Raw genomic sequence first — 24,798 nt, 5'->3', positions numbered from 1 at the left:
AGTGTTAATTTTTCAGATTTAAATTTTCACATGCATGCATAAGTAAGAGAAGGGAAAGTGTGTTGAGTGTGGTAATAATGAAGTGTAATAGGAGCAGGAAGAAAGACTTATTTTACAAGTTCTGCGGTGGGCACTCCATCTGGCTTTGTGCATATATTACATGACATTGCATAGTCCGAAATCAATGCAGGGTTACATACAGGTGTGTTACAACAGAGATAGGCAACAGTTAACATTTCACAATTTTGCAAAAAAGTGGGTAAGAATTTTAAATTCTGGTTCAGCTTCCGAATGATTTATTAATACATTAGTTGTACATATTAATAAAATATATAATGTTATCAAATGGATAGTAAAACTATGACAGTAACAGAACTTCCCATAAGTCATAACTACGTGGATTTTGTTGAAAGGGTGTAGATGCCTGTTTAATATAGAATGTAAAATTTCAAGCACCATAACTCTATTAAAGTTTCTCAAGTTTTTCTAAATTAATGAATTTCTAATTGAAACTTTGATAATTTCTTCATTGATTTTTCCTATCAATGTTTTCATTTGAGAGCCAGAATACTGTAGACTTGTAATATGCTTTTCTTTTTTAAAAATTAAATCAGCTGGTGATCAGAAAAAGTAAAAATTCTTCTAATTAAGGAGAACAGAAAAGGGATTAAGTGATTAATTTAACTTTAACCTACAATGAATGAATTTACATTGAAATACCCATCTGTTAAGTATTCAGGAAAGTGATGTGAACAATGGAAATAAATTAATCCACCCACCGTGAAATAGGCAGATACCTCATTATCGTGTAAAATGTGTTGAATATTTGAATGATCAGTTAGAATCACTCCTGCATTTTCAGTAGTTTAAGGTTGTGTGTCACCTGTCATTACAAAAGATATACTGTAGATACGCACTAGGAAACACAGAAGTTATAGATCTACTCTGACATTTAGTCCATCACCCTTGTCAGAGTTTACTGCAAGGAGCAGTCTTACATTCTAGTGCTTTATCTAAAGCCAGTTTTTAAAAACACTGAGGCTGCATCTACACTACAGCCGGGATAGATGCTCAGAGATCGATCCACCGACAGTCGATTGAGCGAGTCTAGTGAAGACCCACCAAATCGACAGCAGATCATTCTCCAGTCGACCCCCGTGCTCTACCCCCGATGAGAAGAGTAAAGTAAGTCGACGAGAGAGGGGCTTGAAAATAGTTATAACAGTAAATTTACATGGCAAGCTAAACTGATATAAGCCAATTTAAGAGTCTCCAAAGACAAAGGTACAACAATTTAACTAAATCATTTAAAAATTATCACACCTTAAGTTAAACCAGTTCACTTGTGTGGTTAGACTAGGTCATGGAGATTGGAAATGACACAAGTCATTGCACTGTGTGTGCGCGCACGGACTGGAGTGCCTAGCATCACTCACTCTAGATTTCCCCAAAGACAGAAAGGAGGGGCAGTGTGAGCTCATAGTATTACCTTCCCTCTACACCAACCAGCAGAAGAAGGCCACCCTAGGGGGAATTACAACTACATTATTTACAATGAAGGCTCACAAGTATCCTTAAATATCTACATTAAACCACACAAGATCAACTAAGTATGACCGTAAGTTAGAGTGTATTTTTAAGACGTTAAATTGTGGCTGACTTTTATTATTGACTTTGTAGATTAGTTCTAATAGTTTTCCATCTCTGAAACTGGATGACCACCTGAGGAATACTAATACTTTTTTGCCCCTATATATAAAGTTCAACATTGAATATTTTGAGAAGAAAATAATGTTATTGCATCAGAAAGTTGTAAAGATAATTGAGCTTTGTTAAAATGAACTAATGTCATAGCATTTTGCTCTTGTTTTTCCTCAAGCAGAAACTGACATATTATAGTCTAGACTGTAGCTTTGATGTCATGATAATTGGGGAATTCAAAATATGCCTATCCCTTGAACAGATATCTCCACTAGTATATTAAAATATGTATGAGTGGATACCTCATGATACTATAATGAATGACACTACACACTTATGCTGGATAAAAAGAACCCTAATAGTATTAGCAAAGAGATCAGAATTTCCTGGCTCTCCCACACCAAAATGCTTTAGTATGGATATGATATCCTAAAATAAAATACAAACTACAACCACAGATCCTTCACAAAGTTGATAGAAGTTCTCAGTAATGGGTCCCAGATTGCTTTTAAAAATTATGGCTTTATTTTAGGAAGTCACTCAACAGCTTAAAACATTTTCTATGGAAAAACAAGCAAACCTTGGTATGAAAGAGTGAAGTGGAGAGTGTTCAAAAACACTTTTAGTAGGGTTCAAACAATAAATATTTTACTACTATCAATTGTAACAGTGGTAGTATTTGGTTCAAGGAACCAGTACTGTATATTAATTATCTCCAAATTCCAGGTCAGACATGAAACCTAAGACCTTATTACAAACCCAGAGGTAAGTATTTTTTTCTATTGCCCAGTTGCAACCTGTGTCTATAATGCATAAGTGATATAAAACGAAATATTTATTCACCTTAACATGGTCAAAAACCCAAGTGTCTAGTTTAGTTGCATCTTGTGCTCCAAAGTCTTCCTTTTCTGCAGTGTAACAGTATGTATAAACGTGATCCCCACTGGCACCTGCAAAAACAACAATACAGATGCAATATTGGGTAGAAGCAAGAAAATTAAACTTCTGTTTCCTTAATAAAAAAATATATAGATTGCATGTTAAAATACAGGACATGAGGGAGCAAAATATTGATAAACCCATACAAAGACAAGAAAAGAGATTAGAAAGAAGAGATGCCTCTTGAATAATCTTAACTCTCTCCTCACTTTATGTTCTATTGTTTCTTGAGTTGTATAACTATTCTCTTATCAGCCAGTGTATCGATAATATCAATGTCAGAGATGTCTTTATGCCTTTTTTTAAATCCATGTTATCCCTTCAGTTCCTGGAAGGAAATAATGTTTGGAAAAGCAAAAAGTGAGTGAAATACAATCCAATTTTATCAAAATGAAATGAGGGGTATAGAATCTATTTAGAACAAGAGTTTGGAAAAGGGCTTGTTTACATGAACACTTAGTTCATGGCAAGCCTAGAGTATAAATCTACCCCACACTAGTCTGCCATGCACTAAACAGTATGCCTATACGTGGAGATGGGGATATGATTCCCAACTCCAGGAGACTAAGGAAGTGAATTACACTAAATAGAATTAAGGACATTTTACTTCTGAATGAGAGTGTGTCCACACAGGGTTTAATGCAGTTAATTAATCCACTTCAAATTCACATCTTTAGTTAATTTGGATTAATTTTCCTGAGCACCCCATCTAGACAGCCCCTAAGAGGACGACTTTTTCACATAAGTAATAAATGCTTGATGCCGTATTTGAACTTAGATTTTCAGATCAAAGAGATTCTACTGTACTGGTTCTATCACTCTGACACAGATTAATAACTGGAAATTAAGAAAAGATTAAGAAAAGATATACCCAAAGGCCACTAAAATGCCATTTTACCACAGATATTGCAACATGGTGGTCAAGAGGTCAAAGTGCAGATCATTAGTCTGGAATTGGTGATCAAAGATGCAAAAATCAAATATAAAAAATCTTTACCTCTAACTTTGAAAAACTAAGACTTCTAACTTCCAGATATTAAACCTAATGTGAAACCAAGTGAGAAATGCCATATCATTGAGACTTTAATAAACGAAGTAACGACACTCAGATTTAAACAGAAAAAAAAATGAGTAAAGAAAGCTCAAGGTAAGATGCAAATTAGTTACTTCCAATCAGCTCAGGAGGGCAACCACATTACTGTAATATGCAAGAATAATTTAGGAATGGATTGAGACCTGCACAATCTTCAAAGTCTATATCTTTAAAAATTAGGTCTGATGTATAAAGGCAGGCGTCACTTTAATGAATGAGAATTTTCAGAAAAATGCAAACGTGCAACAATGTGTCCTACTGACGTGGAAAAATATAGTATCTGGACAAGACAATCTCATTTTGTACACATTAAAGACTATATCATGCTGTCTTGTGAAACAGAGAAAAGAGAAAACACATCAAAGTACTGAATTTCTGAAGTCCTGATGAGATCTGAAATCAGGTGGAACTTATACAAATTCTGCAGTCTGGCTGAGCTGTTGAAGTCACAGGCTCCAAGCAAGGCTATTTCTATTATTTCTGTATAAACTCCCAACAGGGAAATGTTTTTCTGTCAGTTCATAGCAACATAGAATCCAACTGATTTGTTGGTTGTTCAATTATATAGTGCAATTTCCAGGCTTGTGGGTGAACTAACATACCAAGCTCAAGAGCAAACATTTACCTGGATTATACTAAAGCCTAGCTGAAGTGTTACAAAAACTTCAATACCATTAAAGGATTTTAGGACAGGAACCTGAAAGATGTAGCCCTTCATGTGTCATCCCTGTTTTACAATGGGGTTTATTTAAAAATCCGGAACACTTACTATAGTTTGCTGACTTGCTGTCAGAATAGTGAGTAGAATCCTCCAAGGCACTTTTAAAAATCTGTTTATTACTGTCAATGGAGTTGATCTGAGTGGATAAAGTATACCAAAAAAGGAGGCAGAGCTCATCAGCTTTGGTGGCTATTGCAACTGGCCTTGTTGATATCATAGGATGATGCATTGTTATACCATCTTCTGGTGATGGGATACAACAAGGAGAAGAAATTGGGGATCAGTCTGAAACAAATTCCTGTCCCTGAGAAGTGCCAGAGCCGGGAAACCAAAATTAAGTATGCAGTGTATGGGCTGATTAGGGGTACACTCCTACCATTCCCCACCCTAATTTCTACCTGGATGAAGAATTTGTATTAATGTAAAAAAAATAACAGAGGGTGCAATGGGTCCTTCTATGGAAAATTTTGAAACACTTCACTGCATTTTAGATTATATTATGACACTTCAAAAGAGATATGAAAAATATCTACTGTGTATCCATCGGCGATCTTCCTGATAACACCATCCTGGCCACTATGGATGTAGAAGCCCTCTACACTAACATTCCACACAAAGATGGACTACAAGCCGTCAAGAACACTATCCCCGATAATGTCACGGCTAACCTGGTGGCTGAACTTTGTGACTTTGTCCTTACCCATAACTATTTTACATTTGGGGACAATGTATACCTTCAGATCAGCGGCACTGCTATGGGTACCCGCATGGCCCCACAGTATGCCAACATTTTTATGGCTGATTTAGAACAACGCTTCCTCAGCTCTCGTCCCCTAAAGCCCCTACTCTACTTGCGCTATATTGATGACATCTTCATCATCTGGACCCATGGAAAAGAAGCCCTTGAGGAATTCCACCATGATTTCAACAATTTCCATCCCACCATCAACCTCAGCCTGGTCCAGTCCACACAAGAGATCCACTTCCTGGACACTACAGTGCTAATAAACAATGGTCACATAAACACCACCCCATACCGGAAACCTACTGACCGCTATTCCTACCTACATGCCTCCAGCTTTCACCCTGACCACACCACACGATCCATCGTCTACAGCCAAGCTCTGCGATACAACCGCATTTGCTCCAACCCCTCAGACAGAGACAAACACCTACAAGATCTCTATCAAGCATTCTTACAACTACAATACCCACCTGCGGAAATGAAGAAACAGATTGATAGAGCCAGAAGAGTTCCCAGAAGCCACCTACTACAGGACAGGCCTAACAAAGAAAACAACAGAACGCCACTAGCCGTCACCTTCAGCCCCCAACTAAAACCCCTCCAACGCATTATTAAGGATCTACAACCTATCCTGAAAGATGACCCAACACTCTCACAAATCTTGGGAGACAGGCCAGTCCTTGCCTACAGACAGCCCCGCAACCTGAAGCAAATACTCACCAACAACCACATACCACACAACAGAACCACTAGTCCAGGAACCTATCCTTGCAACAAAGCCCGTTGCCAACTGTGCCCACATATCTATTCAGGGGACACCATCATAGGGCCTAATCACATCAGCCACACTATCAGAGGCTCGTTCACCTGCACATCCACCAATGTGATATATGCCATCATGTGCCAGCAATGCCCTCTGCCATTTACATTGGTCAAACTGGACAGTCTCTACGTAAAAGAATAAATGGACACAAATCAGATGTCAAGAATTATAACATTCATAAACCAGTCGGAGAACACTTCAATCTCTCTGGTCACGCAATCACCGACATGAAGGTCACTATCTTACAACAAAAAAACTTCAAATCCAGACTCCAGAGAGAAACTGCTGAATTGGAATTCATTTGCAAATTGGATACTATTAATTTAGGCTTAAATAGAGACTGGGAGTGGCTAAGTCATTATGCAAGGTAGCCTATTTCCCCTTGCTTTTTCCTACCCCCCCCCCCAGATGTTCTAGTTAAACTTGGATTTAAACTTGGAGAGTGGTCAGTTTGGATGAGCTATTGCCAGCAGGAGAGTGAGTTTATGTGTGTGTGTGTGTGTGTGTGTTCCCGGGGGGCCGGGTGAGAAAGCCTGGATCTGTGCTGGAAATGACCCACCTTGATTACCATGCACATTGTAGGGAGAGTGGTCACTTTGGATGAGCTATTACCAGCAGGAGAGTGAGTTTGTGTGTGTATGGGGGTGGGGGGGTGAGAAAACCTGGATTTGTGCAGGAAATGGCTCACCTTGATTATCTTGCACATTGTAGGGAGAGTGGTCACTTTGGATAAGCTATTACCAGCAGGAGAGTGAGTTGGGGGGGGGGGGGGCGGAGGGTGAGAAAACCTGGATTTGTGCTGGAAATGGCCCAACTTGATGATCACTTTAGATAAGCTATTACCAGCAGGACAGTGGGGTGGTAGGGGGTATTGTTTCATGGTCTCTGTGTGTATATAATGTCTACTGCAGTTTCCACGGTATGCATCCGATGAAGTGAGCTGTAGCTCACGAAAGCTCATGCTCAAATAAATTGGTTAGTCTCTAAGGTGCCACAAGTACTCCTTTTCTTTCTACTGTGTATTAAGTATCTATCTTTGGAGACAGAACTGACAGGAGAGGGAAAGCCTCCTTTTCCCTCTATACTGCCGGAGGAGAGGAGGTGGCAGATATCAGCACCTCCCACATCAGATTTCCCTGTCTGATGTGTCTTCTCACCAACAGATTGCAACCTCATGGTAGGGACCAGAGTCATATTCAAAGAGTGCAGAAGGGATATGCAAGGTCAGCATCTTAGAGGGTGATGCATGTCAGTCTTCAAGCTGAGAACTGTGTATCTGGTTCCGCTAGTCATTAATAGCAGATTCATTAGGCATCACATGCTGTTAAAACAGTATGTCAGGCATGCTATATGTGAACCGGCAAAGGGTAGGACCCTTCAAGAAAAAAAGAGCAGTTACTCACATAATAAGTATGCTCCTTTGAGGTGCTTGCTTTCATGGATTTTGTGTCAGTGATGCAACTTGGAACTTTTGAACAACAGTGTTTGCTGAGGATGCCCCACATGCGGCCTGTCTGTATCTCTGAACCCCACAACCATAGTTCTAGTTAGCAGCATTAGAATTCTTAGCCTCATCTAGTCTCCATCAAGGCTCCAATGAGTTGTTCACATATTATTGCAGACCTACCTAAGCATGGACAAAGCCAAATATAACATTATGTCTCCTGAAAAGTAGAGCTCCTAGCTCTGCTACTGCGGCAGTTTCTCTGTCTGACGAATTCCCCATGGTTCACCAGTGGAAGCACCACTCTAACATCTATGTCAGAGGGGGACTCACAACAGTAAACTTTAGTATGCGCCCAGGAGTGAGGAACTCGTAGGGAGGAGGCACAGAAAGGATGAAGGCAAAAGGCAGTTAGGAACTGTAGCGAGGTGGTGTGGTTCCCGCCACCCCAGAGAAGGATGAGCCTCTCCGGACAACAAAGTGGATGTAGCCAGCGAATCCTGCACCCACCCCACAGAGGTCAAGGCGCAGGACAGGAAGTATAAAAGCACAACCCCAGAGCTCACTAGAGGAGCAGCCGCCAGAGAGGCCAGACGCCTGTGGCCTAGCTCCCGGTTGGGAGACCCCGGCAACTGGTGGCGGACCCGAAGTCTGGCCTACCCAATCAACGCCAGACGCTGACTAGAGCCTGGAGGAGCTGCCAAGCCTACCCCTCGCCAGTTACCCAGAGGAGCTGCCAAGCCTACCCCTCGCCAGTTACCCAGAGGAGCCCATGGTGCTTGACCCCTCCCCCGGAGGACACCGTCCAGACCCAGGTACCTCTAGAGGGGGAGTTAGAAAGTAGCCCGGGGACAGCCTACCCTAGCTTGGCTGCAGCACTCCAGAGCCTATGTCAGGGTGTTGCAGCCAGGATCCCCACTGATGCAGCAGTGGGTCTTCTGCCACTGCTAGGGCCCCAGGCTGGGACACAGTGGAGTGGGAGGGCCTGCGTCCCCCTGCCACCCAACTCGCAGGTGGCAGTCTCCCCCTCTCCCAAGTCCCTGGGCTAGTTATTCACCTGCCTTTGCTCAGTACCTGTCTAAGGGCCTGAGCCATTGACTCTCTGCTGCCCTGCCCTGACACAGGGCCTGGGCCTGCCAAGTATAACTGTTTGCTCAGCCTCTGCCTGAGGGCGTGAGCCACTGACTCACTACTACCCGCTGACTGCAGGCCAGGCGTGAATAACTGTTTGTGTTTGCCTCTACTGCTGCCACGGCGAGATTCCCCATCAACAACTGGAAGGAAGTACCAAGGTGGTGTGGTTCTCCGCCGCCCCGGAGAGGGACGAGTCCCAGCCAAACCCCTCTACAGGAAGAAAGGCTGTCTGTGATGGAATGTGAACCAAGGGAGCCTGGGCAGCAGAGAGCAGCTAGCATCTGCTAACAAAAGTAGCTGATGGACCTGAGCAGTTGGGTTTTCTTGGCTAAAGCAGTAATGATGGACTGGGGGGAAAAAAACTCTTTTTCTATTTAAGTCCAAAATTTGAAAAGTGGTCTGTGACTGATATGTACTGAAAATGGGTGAACTTGAAGTTTGGGGCTCACGAGGACTATGGTGGTTTAGCTAGTTTCAAGGCCAAATTTAAAACGGACCATTTTTAAAATCTTTCCTTGGCAAAAATTAATATATATTTGACACTAAAATATTGTAGAAACTTCAATTATCCTCTGAAAAATTAGTGTTAAATTCAAAGACTAAATGCATTCATTAAAGAAAGAGATACAGTTTAAGCAGAATTAAAATCTATCTGCAAATATATTGTACATTAAAGTATGGAACTGCTACTGTGACCAATGGAAAATAAAAGACTAAATCACCTTGGTCAAAAATCTTTCAGAAAATCAGATTTCTAAGGATCAGTATTTTGGTATTTAAGAAAAACAACAATTAAACCCCATTATTTTAGTTGGGGACAAAGAATCTATTATGTTTTAGGTTTCTCTACTGAAACATATAATAAATCCTTTACTCTAATAGACTTTTCTGACAAGACAAGGAACTGTCCTGGGAAACTATATTTAAGCATTGTTTCAGATAGAGCCATGCTAGCTAATATTTTTCTCCTGGTTAGCTTAGACTGGAATATACAACCGTTGTGTAGAAGTTACATTGAAATTTGGATGATTTATTCAAATGTTTGAAAAAGTCAAGGATAACTAATTCAATTATGGAAACTATAATTTTACTCATTGATGATTATCACACAGCAGGCTTTTCATGTGAGTGTTCTGACTACTTAGCTATAAAGCGGTCAACAACTGGTATAAAGCAGTGGTTAGAATCATAGAATATCAGGGTTGGAAGGGACCTCAGGAGGTCATCTAGTCCAACCCCTTGCTCAAAGCAGGACCAATCCCCAATTTTTGCCCCAGATCCCTAAATAGCCCCCTCAAGGATTGAACTCACAACCCTAGGTTTAGCAGGCCAATGCTCATACCACTGAGCTATCCCTCCCCCCAAAGAAACCGGGTGCTCCAGGTGAGGTTTGAACTCACAATTGCAGCATCAATCTACACAACACTGCTCTGTAAGTACTTTGCGCTAACCCATTGCGCCACTGCAACCCCTAGTTCCCATTGGCCTGGAGCAGCGAACCGTGGCCACTGGGAGCCGCGATCAGCCGAACCTGCAGACGTGGCAGGTAAACAGACCAGTCCGGCCCACCAGGGCCTTTCCCTGAACAAGCAGCAGATCGGCTTTGAGAACCACTGGTATAAAGGACCATAGTTTGTTATTTTATATTGTTAGCATATAAAACAAACCTTTATAGTAAGCATTTACTTTGCGAAAATAAATACCTCCACTAATATATAAAGGTGAATTAACTCCTCCTTAGAAACTACTTATTTCAATCCATGTTCCAGAGTTGTATATGCTTCTTAATTACTTCAATGTCAGATTGTACCACAAGTTTCTCAAGTGGTATGGTAATTAGCCATTTACCTACTTTCTCAAACAAAGCTAGTGAAAGATAGCACAGTACACTAAAACTGAATTCCACAAATCCTTTCCCAAGAACACATGGCTGCAAAAATGTAAACGATCTGCCAGTGGGCTGGATGCCACATTCTCTTCCCATCCCCCGCAAACCCAAGCTTCAAGCAGAGGTCCTGGGAAAGACAGATTACCCAGAAGAGATATTTTATAGCTAATCATAAAACTGTTTTTAGATTAACGCAGAAATGGAAAAAAGGAGCGGGGGGGGGACAAATTATTCTCTCTTAATCCAATCACTGAAAATAATGGGGTTCAGGCAAAGTACAGTTACTGTCATCATTAAATATATTTAAAACAATTCTCTCAATTCTAAAATTATCTAGGGGGAGGAAGTCCTGGAGTTTATCATATTATTCTGGTTCATGGATTTCAAATTTAGCTACAACAGTAGAACGTACATTCTTCTTGCAGGGCTGGGGGGGTTCCTCCACATCCTTTTCACAGTCTCTAGGATCCCCAATTTGTCCCCTGTTTATATACCCTACTCTAAGTCCCCAGAGCATAGCCACCATCCTTCTGATCAGGACCGGACAGAATTTCCTTTAGAAGTCCCTTAATTGGCTGACATGTCTGCACATTGGGAGATGGGATTTACTATACGTTTTCTCACTCCTATTTTAGATGATTAAAATATAAGTGGGAATACAGTATATTGAAATGCAAACAATATCTAGGACCAAGCACATTGCTTCCTGTGTACTCCCAGCCTTTACCAACCCAGGGATTGAGAGATCAGCACTAGTAATCTAATTCTGAGCTCAAAGATAGCATCACAACACTCCATGTTTGCATTTCCATATACTGTATTCCCACTTATATTTTAGTAATCTAAAATAGGAGTGAGAAAACGTATAGTAAATCCCATCTCCATTTAACATGTACAACGGGCACAGGAACAACAAAATGAGGAAAACTCAGTTTCTTAATGAAAGTCATAGCTATGTCAAATTTAACAGTAATTTTTAAATTACAGAAGTTTCAGAATTGCAACAGTATATGCAATTTTAATATCACACACACTGGACCTAAGAAACTACAGTTGGGGCTAAATTGCACTATTTCGGCACAGCCCTACACTGGAGAAAGTGTGAAGCCAGGAAGATCTTGATTTGGGGTGGTGCAGCCTGCTTCCCAGATAAGCCCAACACTTTATCAGCTGGTGTGGATGTGGGAGGAAACAAATCCTCCATCCTCTTTGGGGCAATTAAAAAAAAAAAAACAAACAGCTGCACACATAGAGAATAGCCTCGGTACTCATTCAGCACAAAGTTGGTTACTGCTTCTTTCCCTTGCATGGCATATCCAAGGATAGATAAGATTAGGAAAGCATCAGAATACACCATAAACAGAAGTGAGAAGTTATGCTCTATTTAAAGCTTGTTTTCTTTTCTGGTTGGTGATGAGGAATTTTTCCACCCCACTCCCAAATTAACAGGCTTCTTGCTAGAAAAGACGTGTTAGCATTCTCTGTGTTAATAAAGTCACAACCACCATAAGGCATTGCTGGAGAATTTGATTTACCTATTGCAAAAGACCAGGACTTATCCTACTCCTCTATGTAGTATTTCTGTAAGGTTTTTTTTTATAATTTGTATGTAAAATGTAATTTATAATACAAACAAAGCCCTACAGAAATGCTAGCTGCTGGTAAATCCTGCAAATACCTCTCTGACTAGTCTTTTAAACCACATCATAACCACCAATGTAGTGTTTATCAGCTAATAATGTGCACAAATTTAAGCTTACCTTTAGCAAACATAGGTAAAATATCTGGACTTCCCCAGCTCCAAGTATATTTACTTTCATTGAAAACTGAATCAAATTCTACTGGGTTCTCCTTCCATCCTGTCAAAACACACATTAATGTTAAAGGGTTGTTCAGGTGTAACAGAAAGCCTGATCTGGCCCACTGTCTAAAGATTAATAGTACTAAAAATAGAGAACATTTTTTAAGTTTTTATTATAATATTTAATAGTAAATGCTAGACTTAAGATTACATTTGACTTCCATTTTAACCCCATTTGCTTATGCTCATAACTCTGGGGGGAAAAAACCTTTTTTGGCTGATGATCTTCACAGTTGATCTCTTGTGTCAATGGTTTTAGTAAGTTTAAGCAAAAACTGTCCACTCTTTTTTCCATTAAGCAAGGATGACAAACAAAATTACTTATTTTTTTTCCAAAGTAAGATAATTTAAAGACTTTATTTTGTGCATGCATAATTCAAAATTGGTTGAACTTTACTAGTGCCCATGGAAGAGTAACCTCCAGGCTAACACCTGTATTAATAAGAGAGTTATAAGTGATTGAAAGTTTGGTCTTCTCCATGTGTAGTACAAAGATTCCACCAGGTTTAGAGTTCAAGTACTACCTATAAGACTGGAGAATAACGTGAATATCTGATAGTTTTCCAGTCATGCTGTAAGGTTCATTTGTTGCCCAGGCATTTAAAGAGAGAGGGGGAATTGAGGGAGAAAGGAGAGGGGTTACCTCCTGTTGGAGCACTAAGAGGCTGTGCGTAATTTCATTCACCTTTAATGGAACAAGCAATCTATTTGTTATATGAGTTAATGACTAGAGATTAATTTTAAAAATTGTCAGGGCACTTAGAGCACTGGCTGGATGCTTGTTAGTTAAATTACCATCTTCTAATAAATTTAAAAGAATAAATAAATAAATAAAACATAATCTAGTTGTTTTATAGTTATATGAATGAGCTTGATTTGCACAGCTGTGTATTGGTCTATCTACATAACTATGGAAGTACAAAGTGAAAGCTCTGCAATATATACTTTGGGGATAAATCCCACGTCGGCCCAATAGGGATGGATTACAAAACTCTCTTTTGAACAGCATTGAAAAAACACTGCCAGCACTCAAAAATTAATAGTAGCCTTATTTATTTCTAGCTTCTATAAATGTCTGTGACACAATCAAAGGGACACAGGAAAGAATTAAGGAATGAAGCAGTTTGTGCTCCTCTGACACTAGAAACTAAATATTATTTGTCTTTTTGGTATATCTCATCTCCACCAATCTGGGGAGACATAATTGGGATTTCCGCGCCCATACCCTCAGCTCTTATTTTTATAAAGTAAAAAAACACAGCTCTTGTCAAAAGAGCTAGACTGATAGCCTTGAAGACTGAAGCCCTCAGTACATGTAATTTAGCACTCAGTACATGTAAAGCAGTCAGAGGAAGCTCATGCTTAACCCTTGCTATCCTGCCAATGTACCTCAACTCTGTTCTGGATGGACAAGTTTATTCACCATGTCCATTCAATGATTGGCCTTTCTGCTGAGACTGCATCCAAACTTGGCCAGTTGTGAATAAGGACACCCATTCATTAGGATCAGGACTAAGACCATCAACTAATTTTATTTAGGCAAAGGTTCAAACGAATAAATAAATAATCATTTTTAAAAGACCAGTCTTTATAATAGGTTTGCCATCTGGCTCGCCTTGAGGGCCAGCGGCCTCCCATATTCTGTGTTCCTGTCCCTTGACCTCTGGCCCCAATCTCTAGATTTCTAGTGAGTAAATTTCTCCCTGTGAGACACATCACCACTGAATCTAGAAGGAGCCACTTTGTGGTGGAACAGATTAGTGATAAGTGTTACAGCAGTGATGAGTCCACTAAGTCATCTCTATCTGAGGAGCTCAGTTAGCACTCCCAAAAGCCAGGTCTCAGGAATGACATCTATGCTTTGCTCTCGTACTGGAAAAGCCAAATCATACTTAGTTATAGGCTGATCACGTATCACTTCTGTCTTTGTATTTGAATTTTAATTCTTTAAAAAGCTCTCCAGTACAATAATTAACCTTAAAGCAGGAATAAAAATATACAAATCCTATTTTCACAAATATTAATAGTGGAAAATTCTTAAAAAACAAATTCATGTTTTTCAGTCTATTATGCAGACTACGGCCCACATCTGGCCCACGGGACCGTCCTGCCCGGCCCTTTAGCTCCCAGCCAGGGAGACTAGCCCCCGGCCCCTCCCCTGCTGTCCCCCCATCCCCGCAGCTTCACATAGCCATGCCGCCAGTGCTCTGTCCCGCTACTCCTCTTGGGCAGCGTGGAGACATGGCTGGCTCTGGCTAGGCAGTGGGGCTGAGAGCTCCTGCTGCTCTGAGAAGCATGGGAAGAGGGCAGGGAGCGGGGTTGGATAAGGGGCAGGGAGTTCCAGGGGGGAGTCAGGGGACAGGGGGCGGTTGGATGGGATGGAGATTCTGGGGGGGGGGGGGGGCGGTCAGGGGACAGAGGGCGTTGGATAGGCATGGGAGTCCTGGGGGGCTTGTCAGGGGTAGGGGGTGGAAAGGGGGTGGGGCAGTCAGGGGACAGGGAGCAGGGGGGTTGGATGGGGGTGGGGTCCCGGGGGAGCAGTTTGGGGTGGCAGGTCCCGGGAGGGGGTGGTCAGGGGAAAAGGAGCAGGGGTCGCTGGATGGGGCAGTCAAAGGGGCAGGAAGTGGGAGGGGGCAAATAGGGGGTAGAAGCCAGGCTGTTTGGGGAGGCAGAGCCTTCCCTACCTGGCCCTCCATACAGTTTTGCAACGACATGGCCCTCGGGCCAAAAAGTTTGTCCACCCCGATGTAAACATTTAGTGATCAATTTTTTACCTTACTATAGCACCAAAAGATCTTATTTGGAGGATGACGTCAAATTTGTTGGAATCCTGGGGCTTGCATACCTTTAGCAACTGCACTGACATCTTCATAAAATCCAGCTATCAGTGCCACATGTCCTGGTCTAGATTCTGTTGGAACATGAGTATGAGATACTCCCCAGCTGCCTTTGTATTCTATGATATTCCTGAAAAGAAAATACAAGTAATTACTTGTGTGTGCACATGTGCAGAGTAGTTTGTAGAAGAAGAAAAAGTGATGACTAGATGCTGTTGGCATTAAATTCAAAACTCTCAGATTTAGTCAGATTTAGTCTTGAACTGTAACTGTTAAACTAGAAAGTAGTTACCATAAGATAACTAACACCCACCAGGCATAATTACCACATTAGTCAGCCACCATCATGAAGATAGGAGGTTAATTGGTGTTATCATATATTTCAAGTTAATACATTATTTTATTTCTACTTTTTTTCCCAATAGGGGTTATTCATTTTTTTCTAGTAAAGTTAGTTATTCTTTTTTTTCCTCTCTCAGAATTTTTTTTCTAGTTTTTACTTTCTCTGTTCCTTCATTAAACCTGTAAATTTCCAGATCAGGTTTTTTCTCCTCCTCCATAAATAAAATATAGCCAATTATATGTAGTTCTTGTGATAGTGTCCTTTTTCTGGGCTAAATTTCAGAATTGAGAGGGGTCACCAAAGAGGGGCAGGGAAGGGAGGTAAAATGGAATAATCCAATTTTATAACCTCTAACACTCATTAGTTGGATGTAATCTTTTCCCATGAAGACTGAAAGTGGGAGAAAAGTCCTCAAAGGGAGAGAGGCAGGTAAAATGGTGCAGCTGGGGAACCAAGAAGCGAGGTTGTTCCAGACCCTTGACCAAACCATCAAAACTGATATTTTGATTATGATTGTTGAGTAGTCAAAGTGAATATAGTGGGTGGTATCTCTTTGAAACCTTGTTTTCTTCTTTTGAGGCAGCTCAGTAGGTCTCTGGAAACCAGATAACTGGACAGGGTGGGGTCTCTGAGCCATCTGGGATCTACTATATCTTTGTTTAATTACAAGCATAAAGATCTCATACTATTGCAAAGTAGGCCAGGAGTCCTTTAATGTGTGCAATGTTTCATCGGTGGTATCAGCAAAGACTTTCAGAAAAGGGGAGGTTCTGGACAGTATTTTGGTGCTCCCTAGAGATCCTAGAGCCAGGATGCCCATGATTGCCATGGAGATGGAATACACTGCAGTGTCAGTTGCTTCTAGGGAGGCCTGTAATGATGTTTTAGCCAGAACTAACCTTCGGCTATTATGGCCTGGATCTGTTTGCAATGTTCGGCCAGAAGGCATTCAATAAACCTAGTGAACTTGGAGTAGTGTGATTGTATTTCATCATAAGAGCATGGTAATTTGCAATCCTAAACTGTACGGTTGCTGAGGAGTAACTCTTATGGCCAAAGAAGTCAAGGCGTTTTTTGTCCTTGTCATACTGGGTAGATTAAATGTGGTGCTGTCTGCCACATTAATTTACTGCTTTAACAACCAGCAAGTTAGGAGAAGGATGTGAAAATAAAATTTCACAGTTCTTGGCTGGAACATACTAATTCTTAATGACACAATTGCACGTGGGTGATACCGTTAGCAGGGTCTGCCAGATGGTCTTGGCAGAATCCAAGAGGGCCTCATAAATGGACAAAGCCACTCAAGCAGGTGGTGTCACATGCAAAACGTCCAATCACTTGGGCTGCGACTCTAGGTCTTCCTCTAGGAGGGTTTGCAATGAGTCCGCAACACATTTCATTAGCTCCTGAAACTGTCTGAAGTCATTGGTCACAAAAGGTGGAGGAGGCACAATAACTTTATCTGGGAAAGATGAGGCGATACTAGTTTACAGCACAGCAGCCTCCTTGTCTGCTCTGGCCTCTTGCTCCTCAAAGTTTTCCTCCGATTGTTGAGGTAGTGAAGAAGGAACAGATGGAACCGCCTCCCCAGTGGTCCTGACCAGAAAGGCTGGGAGCCCGAGAACTGTTGTCAGTAGGCAGCTGTAGCCAGACAGACAGCCCCCCCCCCCTCAGACCAGCATTGCTGGAAACACAGGAGGAAGCCAGAACAGGGCACTTCCAGCACAGCCTTTGAAGCTGTGAAAGCACAGGTGTGCTGCTACAATGTGCCTCTGGGAACAGATACAACGATTAAGCTCACAGCAGGCAGAGGCCCTGTGACAGACATGGCTCTTAGCCCCTACTAAATAGCGTGATGCACACACACCAACATCCTAGGTGGGAAAATATTTACCCTGATAAAAGAAATGTCCAGTAGTCGACACTTATTGTTTCTCTCCCTTGCAAGTGTCAACTACTCTTGCGAAAGCTGGCGTCACCCAGACAGACCAGCCTCAATTTGGCATAAGAAAGGAGAAAGAGAATAAAGGAGTACAGAGGTATAAGTAGGGGACCTACAGCACCATGATTTTGGAGTGCTTTTCACTATCTATCTGCTGGTCAGATAAGTGACAGCCTCCCAAGGCTTCTGCAGCTAAGAGGGTCCCTAAGCCTTGTCCCTTATTCGTCTTTCCGCGGAATTGAGTGACTGATCCTGGCTTGGCACCGCTGGAATCGAGAGATGCAAGGAGGGTAAGAAGCACCCACACCTGATCTCCTATCTTTAGTGTACACATATTTTGAAATAGAGCTCTATACTTTGTTTTCTTTCTTTGGGATTGTGGCTTCAGTTTTGTAACTTGTTTGTGTGTGTAACATCTCTACATTTAAATAAGTAGGCACTAGCAATTTTGTAACCACATGATTAGAATCTAGCTTAATAAATTTTGGTAACCATTTGTGCATAAGCCTGACTTGTTTTCTCTGGTTTACTGTAAAGCAGCCAACACAATTAAAGAACCTCAGCCGTTTTGGCTCTAAAGCCTGGCCATTAGGTGAGAGTACTAAGAGCCTAGCGTTGAGTTGTGCCGCCTCCACGGGGCAAACTCTTGGGGCACCTGTCAGTCAATCCTGGCTGCCCGCTGCGAAGGAGCTCTGAGCTCTAGCAGTTAAAGTCACGGGTGTGGAGAGGCTCTTAGTGCTGCCATTGGGGCACCTGTCAGTCAGTATTGACTGCCCGCTGCGAAGGAGCTCTGAGCTCTAGCAGTTAAAGTCACGGGTGGTTAGGACCTTGGGGCATCCGTCAGCCTAGCCCGGGCTGCCCGCCGCGAAGGGACAGTGCGTCCTAGCGGTTAAAGTCACGGATGGTATAAACAGGCATAGCTGGCACCTCACCAAACATCCTTGGCCGTCGGCTAACAGCAGCTAAGGACCCAAATATGGTCACTAAGGAGGATCATAGGGTCTAGGAGATGGCTTCCACTGCCTGAGGAGAAGCCTGGGTTTGTGTCACATGAATCGTCCCTATCCTTGAAGGCGACACGGAAGGAGCCCCTATTTTGGTAGGTAGGGGAATCTTGCACAGAAATATGGGAATCTGAAGAGATATCCTCCACATCATCCAAAGGGGGAGCTCTTTGGTGGGGAGTCAGGTGCTACCAGGGAGCTAGGTAACACTACATCAATTTAAATTCAGTTCATGTTTTAATAATTTTCTTCACAATTATGAAGGTTGAATTTGTATTCACTTATTTTTGTGGAACATAATTCTGCAACAAACTGCTCAGCCCTGGAATCACAGAGGACCTGGGTATAAACTGCCACTATTTCTGAGGCTGTTTCTCTTCTCCCTAAGAGGAGGCAATTTGGTAAAATGTTTAATGGTTAACTTGCACCATGACTTAACACTTCTTTCCTAAAAATTTTATCAGACACACTTACCTAAGGTAAGGTGCTCGAGGAGTACCATTATCATCTATTTCATACAGTGTATCTGCCCGCAAGCCATCAGCAACAAAAAGCACTAGTCGCTTTGCAGGTGGTGGTAATGGAGTACGCTGAGGAGTCATGCCATGAACCAAAGGAGAGGTGAAGTAGATGTCAAAAATTGAGGCCAAGAACACACAATGCACAAGGAGACCAGCCATTATGAAGATCAGCATATTCATGGTGACAGGTAGTTCCTAAAGCAAAGTTCAACACTGAGAGAGGGAGAAAAATACAGGAAGTGAGTTTAGTCAGTCAAATGAAACTTATTATGATCAATACTTATTATGGAAAGGCAATAACCTCACCATACTTAGAGATGCAAGCAGCTTTCATTATAAATCCCTACTATACAGTCTGCTCCGCTCTCCCAATAATTTTAGCCTGAACATTGCCATGTACTCTAAAAGCAAAGAAGAATGTTTCAAAATGTTTTCAAGTTACAGGTCATTAAAAAGCTTCCTTGGTTTGAAATACTGTCTTTTCCTCAATAAATAGATAAAAAGTTTATTGTCCCAGTCAAAACTGCTAGTTACTATTCCCTCAAGATTTTCAGATAGTTACTAAGTCTTGGAAATTCATTTGTGGTCTGTAGTTTGAGATCCAATGATTTCAGTGGGAGTGCCAAACCAAGCCAGCTCCCGTTAATTTCATTCGGGGGCTTTTTCCATTAACTTCAGTGATATCAGGATCAGATGCTACATATGTCTGCTCTCTATTGGCTGGTTGTTTGAACATGCTGACCTTTGTTAGGGAACTGCAGTTTATAAAAGACAAATTATCCCTACAGTAAATGGCTATCAGAAGTCTTCCTTTGGCAGGTTAATTACTGGCAACTGTTAAGCAGGTGGGGCTCATTATACTCCACCAAAATATACAAAAAGTTAGAGTAGCCTGTACAATTGGGCTAATAACGCTAACTGACCTTTGAACAGTGCTTTGAGATCTACAGATAATAAAGCATTGTGTCGGTGCAAAACATTATTAGTCACATATTTTAGATGAAGTACCTCAAGCACAAAGAAGTTCAGTGACTTGGTTGAGAGGCACTGTGACCTTAGCTATGGACCCAGAGACTTACTCTTGAGTTGGACATTTTATGCACTTTTTTTTTTTAATACACATTTTTATTAATGTTTGGAGTTAAAGTAAACTGAAGTGCACAGGTATGCATTGTTAGAAACATGAAGATGAATATTTTGTAGGTGCACACAAACCTCATCCAAAGGCCTGATCCAAAGCCTACTTAAGTCAACAGAAATGTTGCCCTCCCTCTCCATCCACCACCTCATCAACAGAAGGGGAATGTTGACCCTGAACAGCAGGAGATATGACACAGTGCCCAGAAGGGGATGATGCTGCAAGAACACATGCTTGGCAAGATTAGGGCTGGCCCTTTCCCTTCCTCAGGTCCTTTGCCTTTCCATTAGCTGCAGCAACAATGCTGGCCACATACCCCCCCACCACCACCACCACCTATTTATACTCTCCCTGGCTTTTCAAAAGCTTTCCACCCTCCCTCCCATTAGGATATGTCTTTCCTTGAGCTGGAGATGTCATTTCCAGCTTGAGCAAACATATGTGCACTTCGATCACACTAGTGCACTAAAAATAGAAGTGTAGCTGCAGCAGTGCGAGTGGCAGGATGGGCTCGCAGCCCAAGCAAGTACCCACCATCCCGAGAAGCATTGTGCTCAGGACAGATAGTTCATTCCACTGCCTGTCCCATCGCAGCTGCATTTCTATTTTTAGCACAGTGGCTTAATCAAAGCTAGCTCAGGTAGACATACACACATTGGAAATTATATTTCCAGCTTGAGTGCAGGTATACCCTAACTGTTCTGCAGAGGCTGCATTTTCAGGACCAAAATCAAGACTGTGACATTGCACCCCATAATGCTTTATGGGAATAGACTTATGAATGTATATATGACAAAACTGGAATACGTTTTATGCTACCTATGCCATCTAACATATCTCGGCAAAGCTTATGATCTACTGAATATATTCATCCTATTCGCATGCATGTGTCATTTTTGTACTCAAAGTTATGAATATTGGCTGTATGCTTGTTTAATTTTAAATAGCCTCAGTGAAGCAGTTGGTCAGCTTCCTGAGAAAAGACTATTCTCAGTAAGTGCCCAACCAAGAAGCCCTTAAGCCAACAATGAACTTGGCGATGCCAATCCACATCTGAGCTTTCCCAGGAATGCGGCTTGGCTGGTAAGGAACTCAGTCATGCATGGACATGTGACTTGCCCATGTGACTCCAAAACTCCATTTTGTAGCTAGATTCTACACAGGGGGAGGGAAGGGTGTCCACCCACAAGAGAAAGCATATTTAAACCCCTGGGAGACCCCTCCATTTTGTTTTCAGCTGGCTCAAGAGATAGCGTCTCCACCCCCAAAGGATACCTGAAATAAACTGGAACAAAGGACAGTAACCACGGGTGGGGGTGGGGCTGAGTGATTGCTGGACCCAGACTAGAAGGAGACTAGTCTGTAAAAGGAAGCTTATCGAAACACCTCTGAGGGTGAGGTTTTATCTGTATTCAGTTTTCTTACTGTATTAGTCATAGACTTGCGTGTTTTATTTTATTTTGCTTGGTAATCACTTTGTTCTGTCTGCTATTACTTGGAACCACTTAAATCCTACTTTCTGTATTTAATAAAAACACTTTTTACTTATTAATTAACCCAGAGTATGTATTAATACCTGGAAGGCAAACAGCTGTACATATCTTTCTATCAGTGTTATTGAGGACGAACAATTTATGAGTTTACCCTGTATAAGCTTTATACAGGGTAAAACGGATTAATTTGTGGTTTGGACCCCATTGGGAGTTGGGCATCTGAGTGTTAAAGACAGGAACACTTCTTAAGCTGCTTTCAGTTAAGCTTGCAGTTTGTGGGATGTGGTTCAGACCTGGGTCTGTGTTTGTGGCCAGCAAGCATGTCTGGCACAACCAGGCAGGGCTCTGGAGTCCCACGCTGGCAGGGAAAGCAGGGGCAGAAGTAGTCTTGGCACATCAGTTGGCAGCCTCCAGGGGGTTTCCGTGAACCAACCCGTCACAAAGGTAACAAAATAAAGCATTAAAGAGAGAAAAGAAATCCAGGGATCATAATTAAGGTTGCTGTGCTGTGATTAAATAAGCAATTCTTTTAACTAAACAAAACAGTTTAGTTCTTATTGTGTAGGCAATATAAGATTTAGAATATTTATTACTATCCATTTCCGTCATTTTAAGTGCTTGGGTTTTGTGTATGATTCAAGAGATAAATGCATTAGTTACTTAACAACTTAACTGCTTCTTTTAATGATGATCTTGGTACTGGAATATTTTAAAAGGAAACACTTGTTTAACTACAAACACGATATACCAAAAAATTTATCTCAGGGTATATCTACACTGCAATTAGATACCCATGACTGGCCTGTGCCAGCTGACTCGGACTCACTGGGCTGAGGCTAAGGAGCTGTTTAACTGCTGTGTAGACATTCAGGCTTGGTCTGGAGCCCGGGCTCTAGGACTCTGCAAGGTGGGAGGGTCCCAGAGCTTGAGCTGTTTTTAATTGCAGCATAGACATATCCTTAGGGAGTGGTTCCCAAACTCTGAGGCACGCCCCACTAGGGGGGCACAGAGGAACATTCAAGGGAGCAGGCAGTGGGGCCTGGGATAGCCACCATAGGGAGCAAACCACCCAGCTCTGCTCCGATCCTAGCTGCAGCTCTCGGGGAGGTGGGATTCAGACAGCTTCCATTACTGGTAAAGGGGGTGCGACAGGAAAAGTTTGTACACCACTGCCTTAGGAGTTTGTCTATACAGGGACACCAGAAAGGTAAAACAAGTTAACTAAAGATATAGTTAGAGCACATTAAAGCACAGATATAAACAGCGAAACATCATCAAATTGAGTGCAGTGCCTCACTTCACTTGACTAATTAAACTCTGTCCTGCCCTCCCATCCCAATTTTATATTATTTAAATTGATGTGTTTAAATCCTAGTGCTCAGATTCCACAGTGATGGGGCAGAGTAGAAGAAGTTAAATCAAATAGAATGCTGTTGTAGTTAAGACTAGTAAACATTTCATTATCACATTATGGTTTTCAGCACTAGATGACACATTCTTTCCTTAAAGTTCTTTTCATGCATTGGCCCCAGGTTAGTGGGTCTGACAATCACTATTTAACTTTACCATCGTCTGGTCAGATTACTTTAATCCACAGAATTAATTCAAATGAAATTCTTTTAATTTAGAACCACAGTTTAAATTACATTAGCTCAGACTATACCTTTAGGCACAACACATCCAATTACTCATCACTCTCAGAAGCCTTAGATAGGCAGCTCTGAGTGCAGTTGTTCATACCACTTCTCTCATTGATTCACTTCCTGCTTCTAGTCTGCTCCAATTTACCCTCTACCTCTCGAGTCGCAGTGCTGTATATTATCACTTTAAAATAAAGGTATCAAAGCAACCCTTCATATTACAGTTGACTGGACATATATTTTACACCTTAGGGAAAAATTATGATGCACTTGGACAAATTCAAGAAAGCTCTTAAAATAGTGCTTAATTTGACTTCAATGAGATTTAAGCATGTACTTAAGTACTCTTCCAGAATCAGAATGTTTTCCTTAATCTGGGTCTTTTTACATAACTAGCAGGAAGTTGTATTAGGGCTCATACATCGATGCACTTATGTGCGTAGACAAGGCCTTAGTTATTCAAAGTCAAAGGACACAAATCTTTTAAGACCAGTCAGCTTGTTACTCACCCTGTGCAGTAATTGAGGTTCTTCAAGATGGCTGTCCCTGTGCGTGCTCCACTTGAGGTGAATCTACATCCCTGCATCTGTGATTGGAGAATTTCAGTAGTAGTGCTTGGATGGGTCACACATGTACTGTCGCCGTCTCGCGACGCCTCTGGCAGTTACATAGCACATAGACCAAACCCCTCTCAGTTCCTTCCCTACTGCAGAATCCCTAGCAGGAAACACCAAAGTAGAGGGGCAGAAGGTGGGTAGTGGAGCACCCACAGGGACAACCATCTCAAAGAACCTCAGTTACTGCACAAGGTGAGTAACCATCTCTTCTTCTTCTTCTTCAAGGAGTGTCACAATGGGTGCTCCACTTTCACTGTAGAGCAATGCTCCTCATTGGAAGGAAGGGGCTTCGGAGTTGCATTTGTGACAGATGATAAAACCGTAAGTCCCCGGAGAGCATATGATGTTAAGTCCTGCTTTACTGTGTAGTGCTCTGTGAACGTGTGGGCTAACGCCCAGGTTGCTGCTTTGCAGATGTCTGTGATTGGTACTTTGTTGAAGAAGGCTATTGAAAAAGAAAGTGATCTGGTGGAGTGTGTGCGGGTCCCCAGTGGGGGTGGTAGGTGTTCGCAGTAGCAAAGGTCAATGCACCCAGAGATCAATTTTGAGTGCCTCTGCTTGAATATGGCAGCTCCTTTAGATCTTTCTGCGATAGAATGAAATAACTTTGACAACTCTCTGAAGGGTTTAGTCCTGTAAATGTAAAAACCTAGTGCCCTTCTGACACCCATGCTGTGAAACACCAATTTTAGTTTGTTCCCACGAGGTTTTGGGAAGAACGTCAGGAGATGGATGGGCTGGTTCAAGTAGAATAAAGAAGCTATTTTGGGTAAAAATTTTGGATGTGGCCTTATCTAATATTGTGTATGCAGGGTGTGACATGAGAGCCCCAAGTTCTTCTACTCATCATGCGAATGGGATAGTGATGAAAAAGGCCACCTTCATCGAGAGGTGTAGAAGTGAATATGTCGCCA

General features: G+C 41.9%; 1 protein-coding gene and 1 long non-coding RNA gene across 6 annotated transcripts in view; one reads left to right on the top strand and one right to left on the bottom strand.

Moving 5' to 3' along the window:
• The window catches only part of PIGN (phosphatidylinositol glycan anchor biosynthesis class N), a 140,678-nt gene that overhangs the window by 101,743 nt on the left and 14,137 nt on the right, over positions 1-24,798 (bottom strand). For 4 of the 5 annotated variants that reach the window (XM_048839694.2, XM_075125417.1, XM_048839688.2 and 1 more), the window contains 4 exons: positions 18,950-19,209; positions 15,195-15,316; positions 12,249-12,347; positions 2,545-2,651 (listed from right to left, as the gene is read on the bottom strand). In XM_048839694.2, the coding sequence (XP_048695651.1) occupies positions 2,545-2,651; positions 12,249-12,347; positions 15,195-15,316; positions 18,950-19,176 (555 nt within the window). In that variant the 5' untranslated portion in view covers positions 19,177-19,209. Of the gene's footprint in view, positions 1-2,544; positions 2,652-12,248; positions 12,348-15,194; positions 15,317-18,949; positions 19,210-23,776; positions 23,854-24,798 lie in introns of all 5 variants that reach the window. The other variant, XM_048839690.2, reaches the window with a different exon arrangement.
• LOC142071092 (uncharacterized) overlaps positions 1-24,798 on the top strand; it is a 31,312-nt gene that overhangs the window by 5,459 nt on the left and 1,055 nt on the right. The gene's annotated exons all lie outside the window — the stretch shown is intronic.

This window comes from Caretta caretta, chromosome 2 (genome assembly GCF_965140235.1).
Source record: "Caretta caretta isolate rCarCar2 chromosome 2, rCarCar1.hap1, whole genome shotgun sequence".
Taxonomy (NCBI): domain Eukaryota; kingdom Metazoa; phylum Chordata; order Testudines; family Cheloniidae; genus Caretta; species Caretta caretta.
Note: the sequence above shows the minus strand (reverse complement) of the source record. Positions and strands in the feature narration are given on the sequence as shown.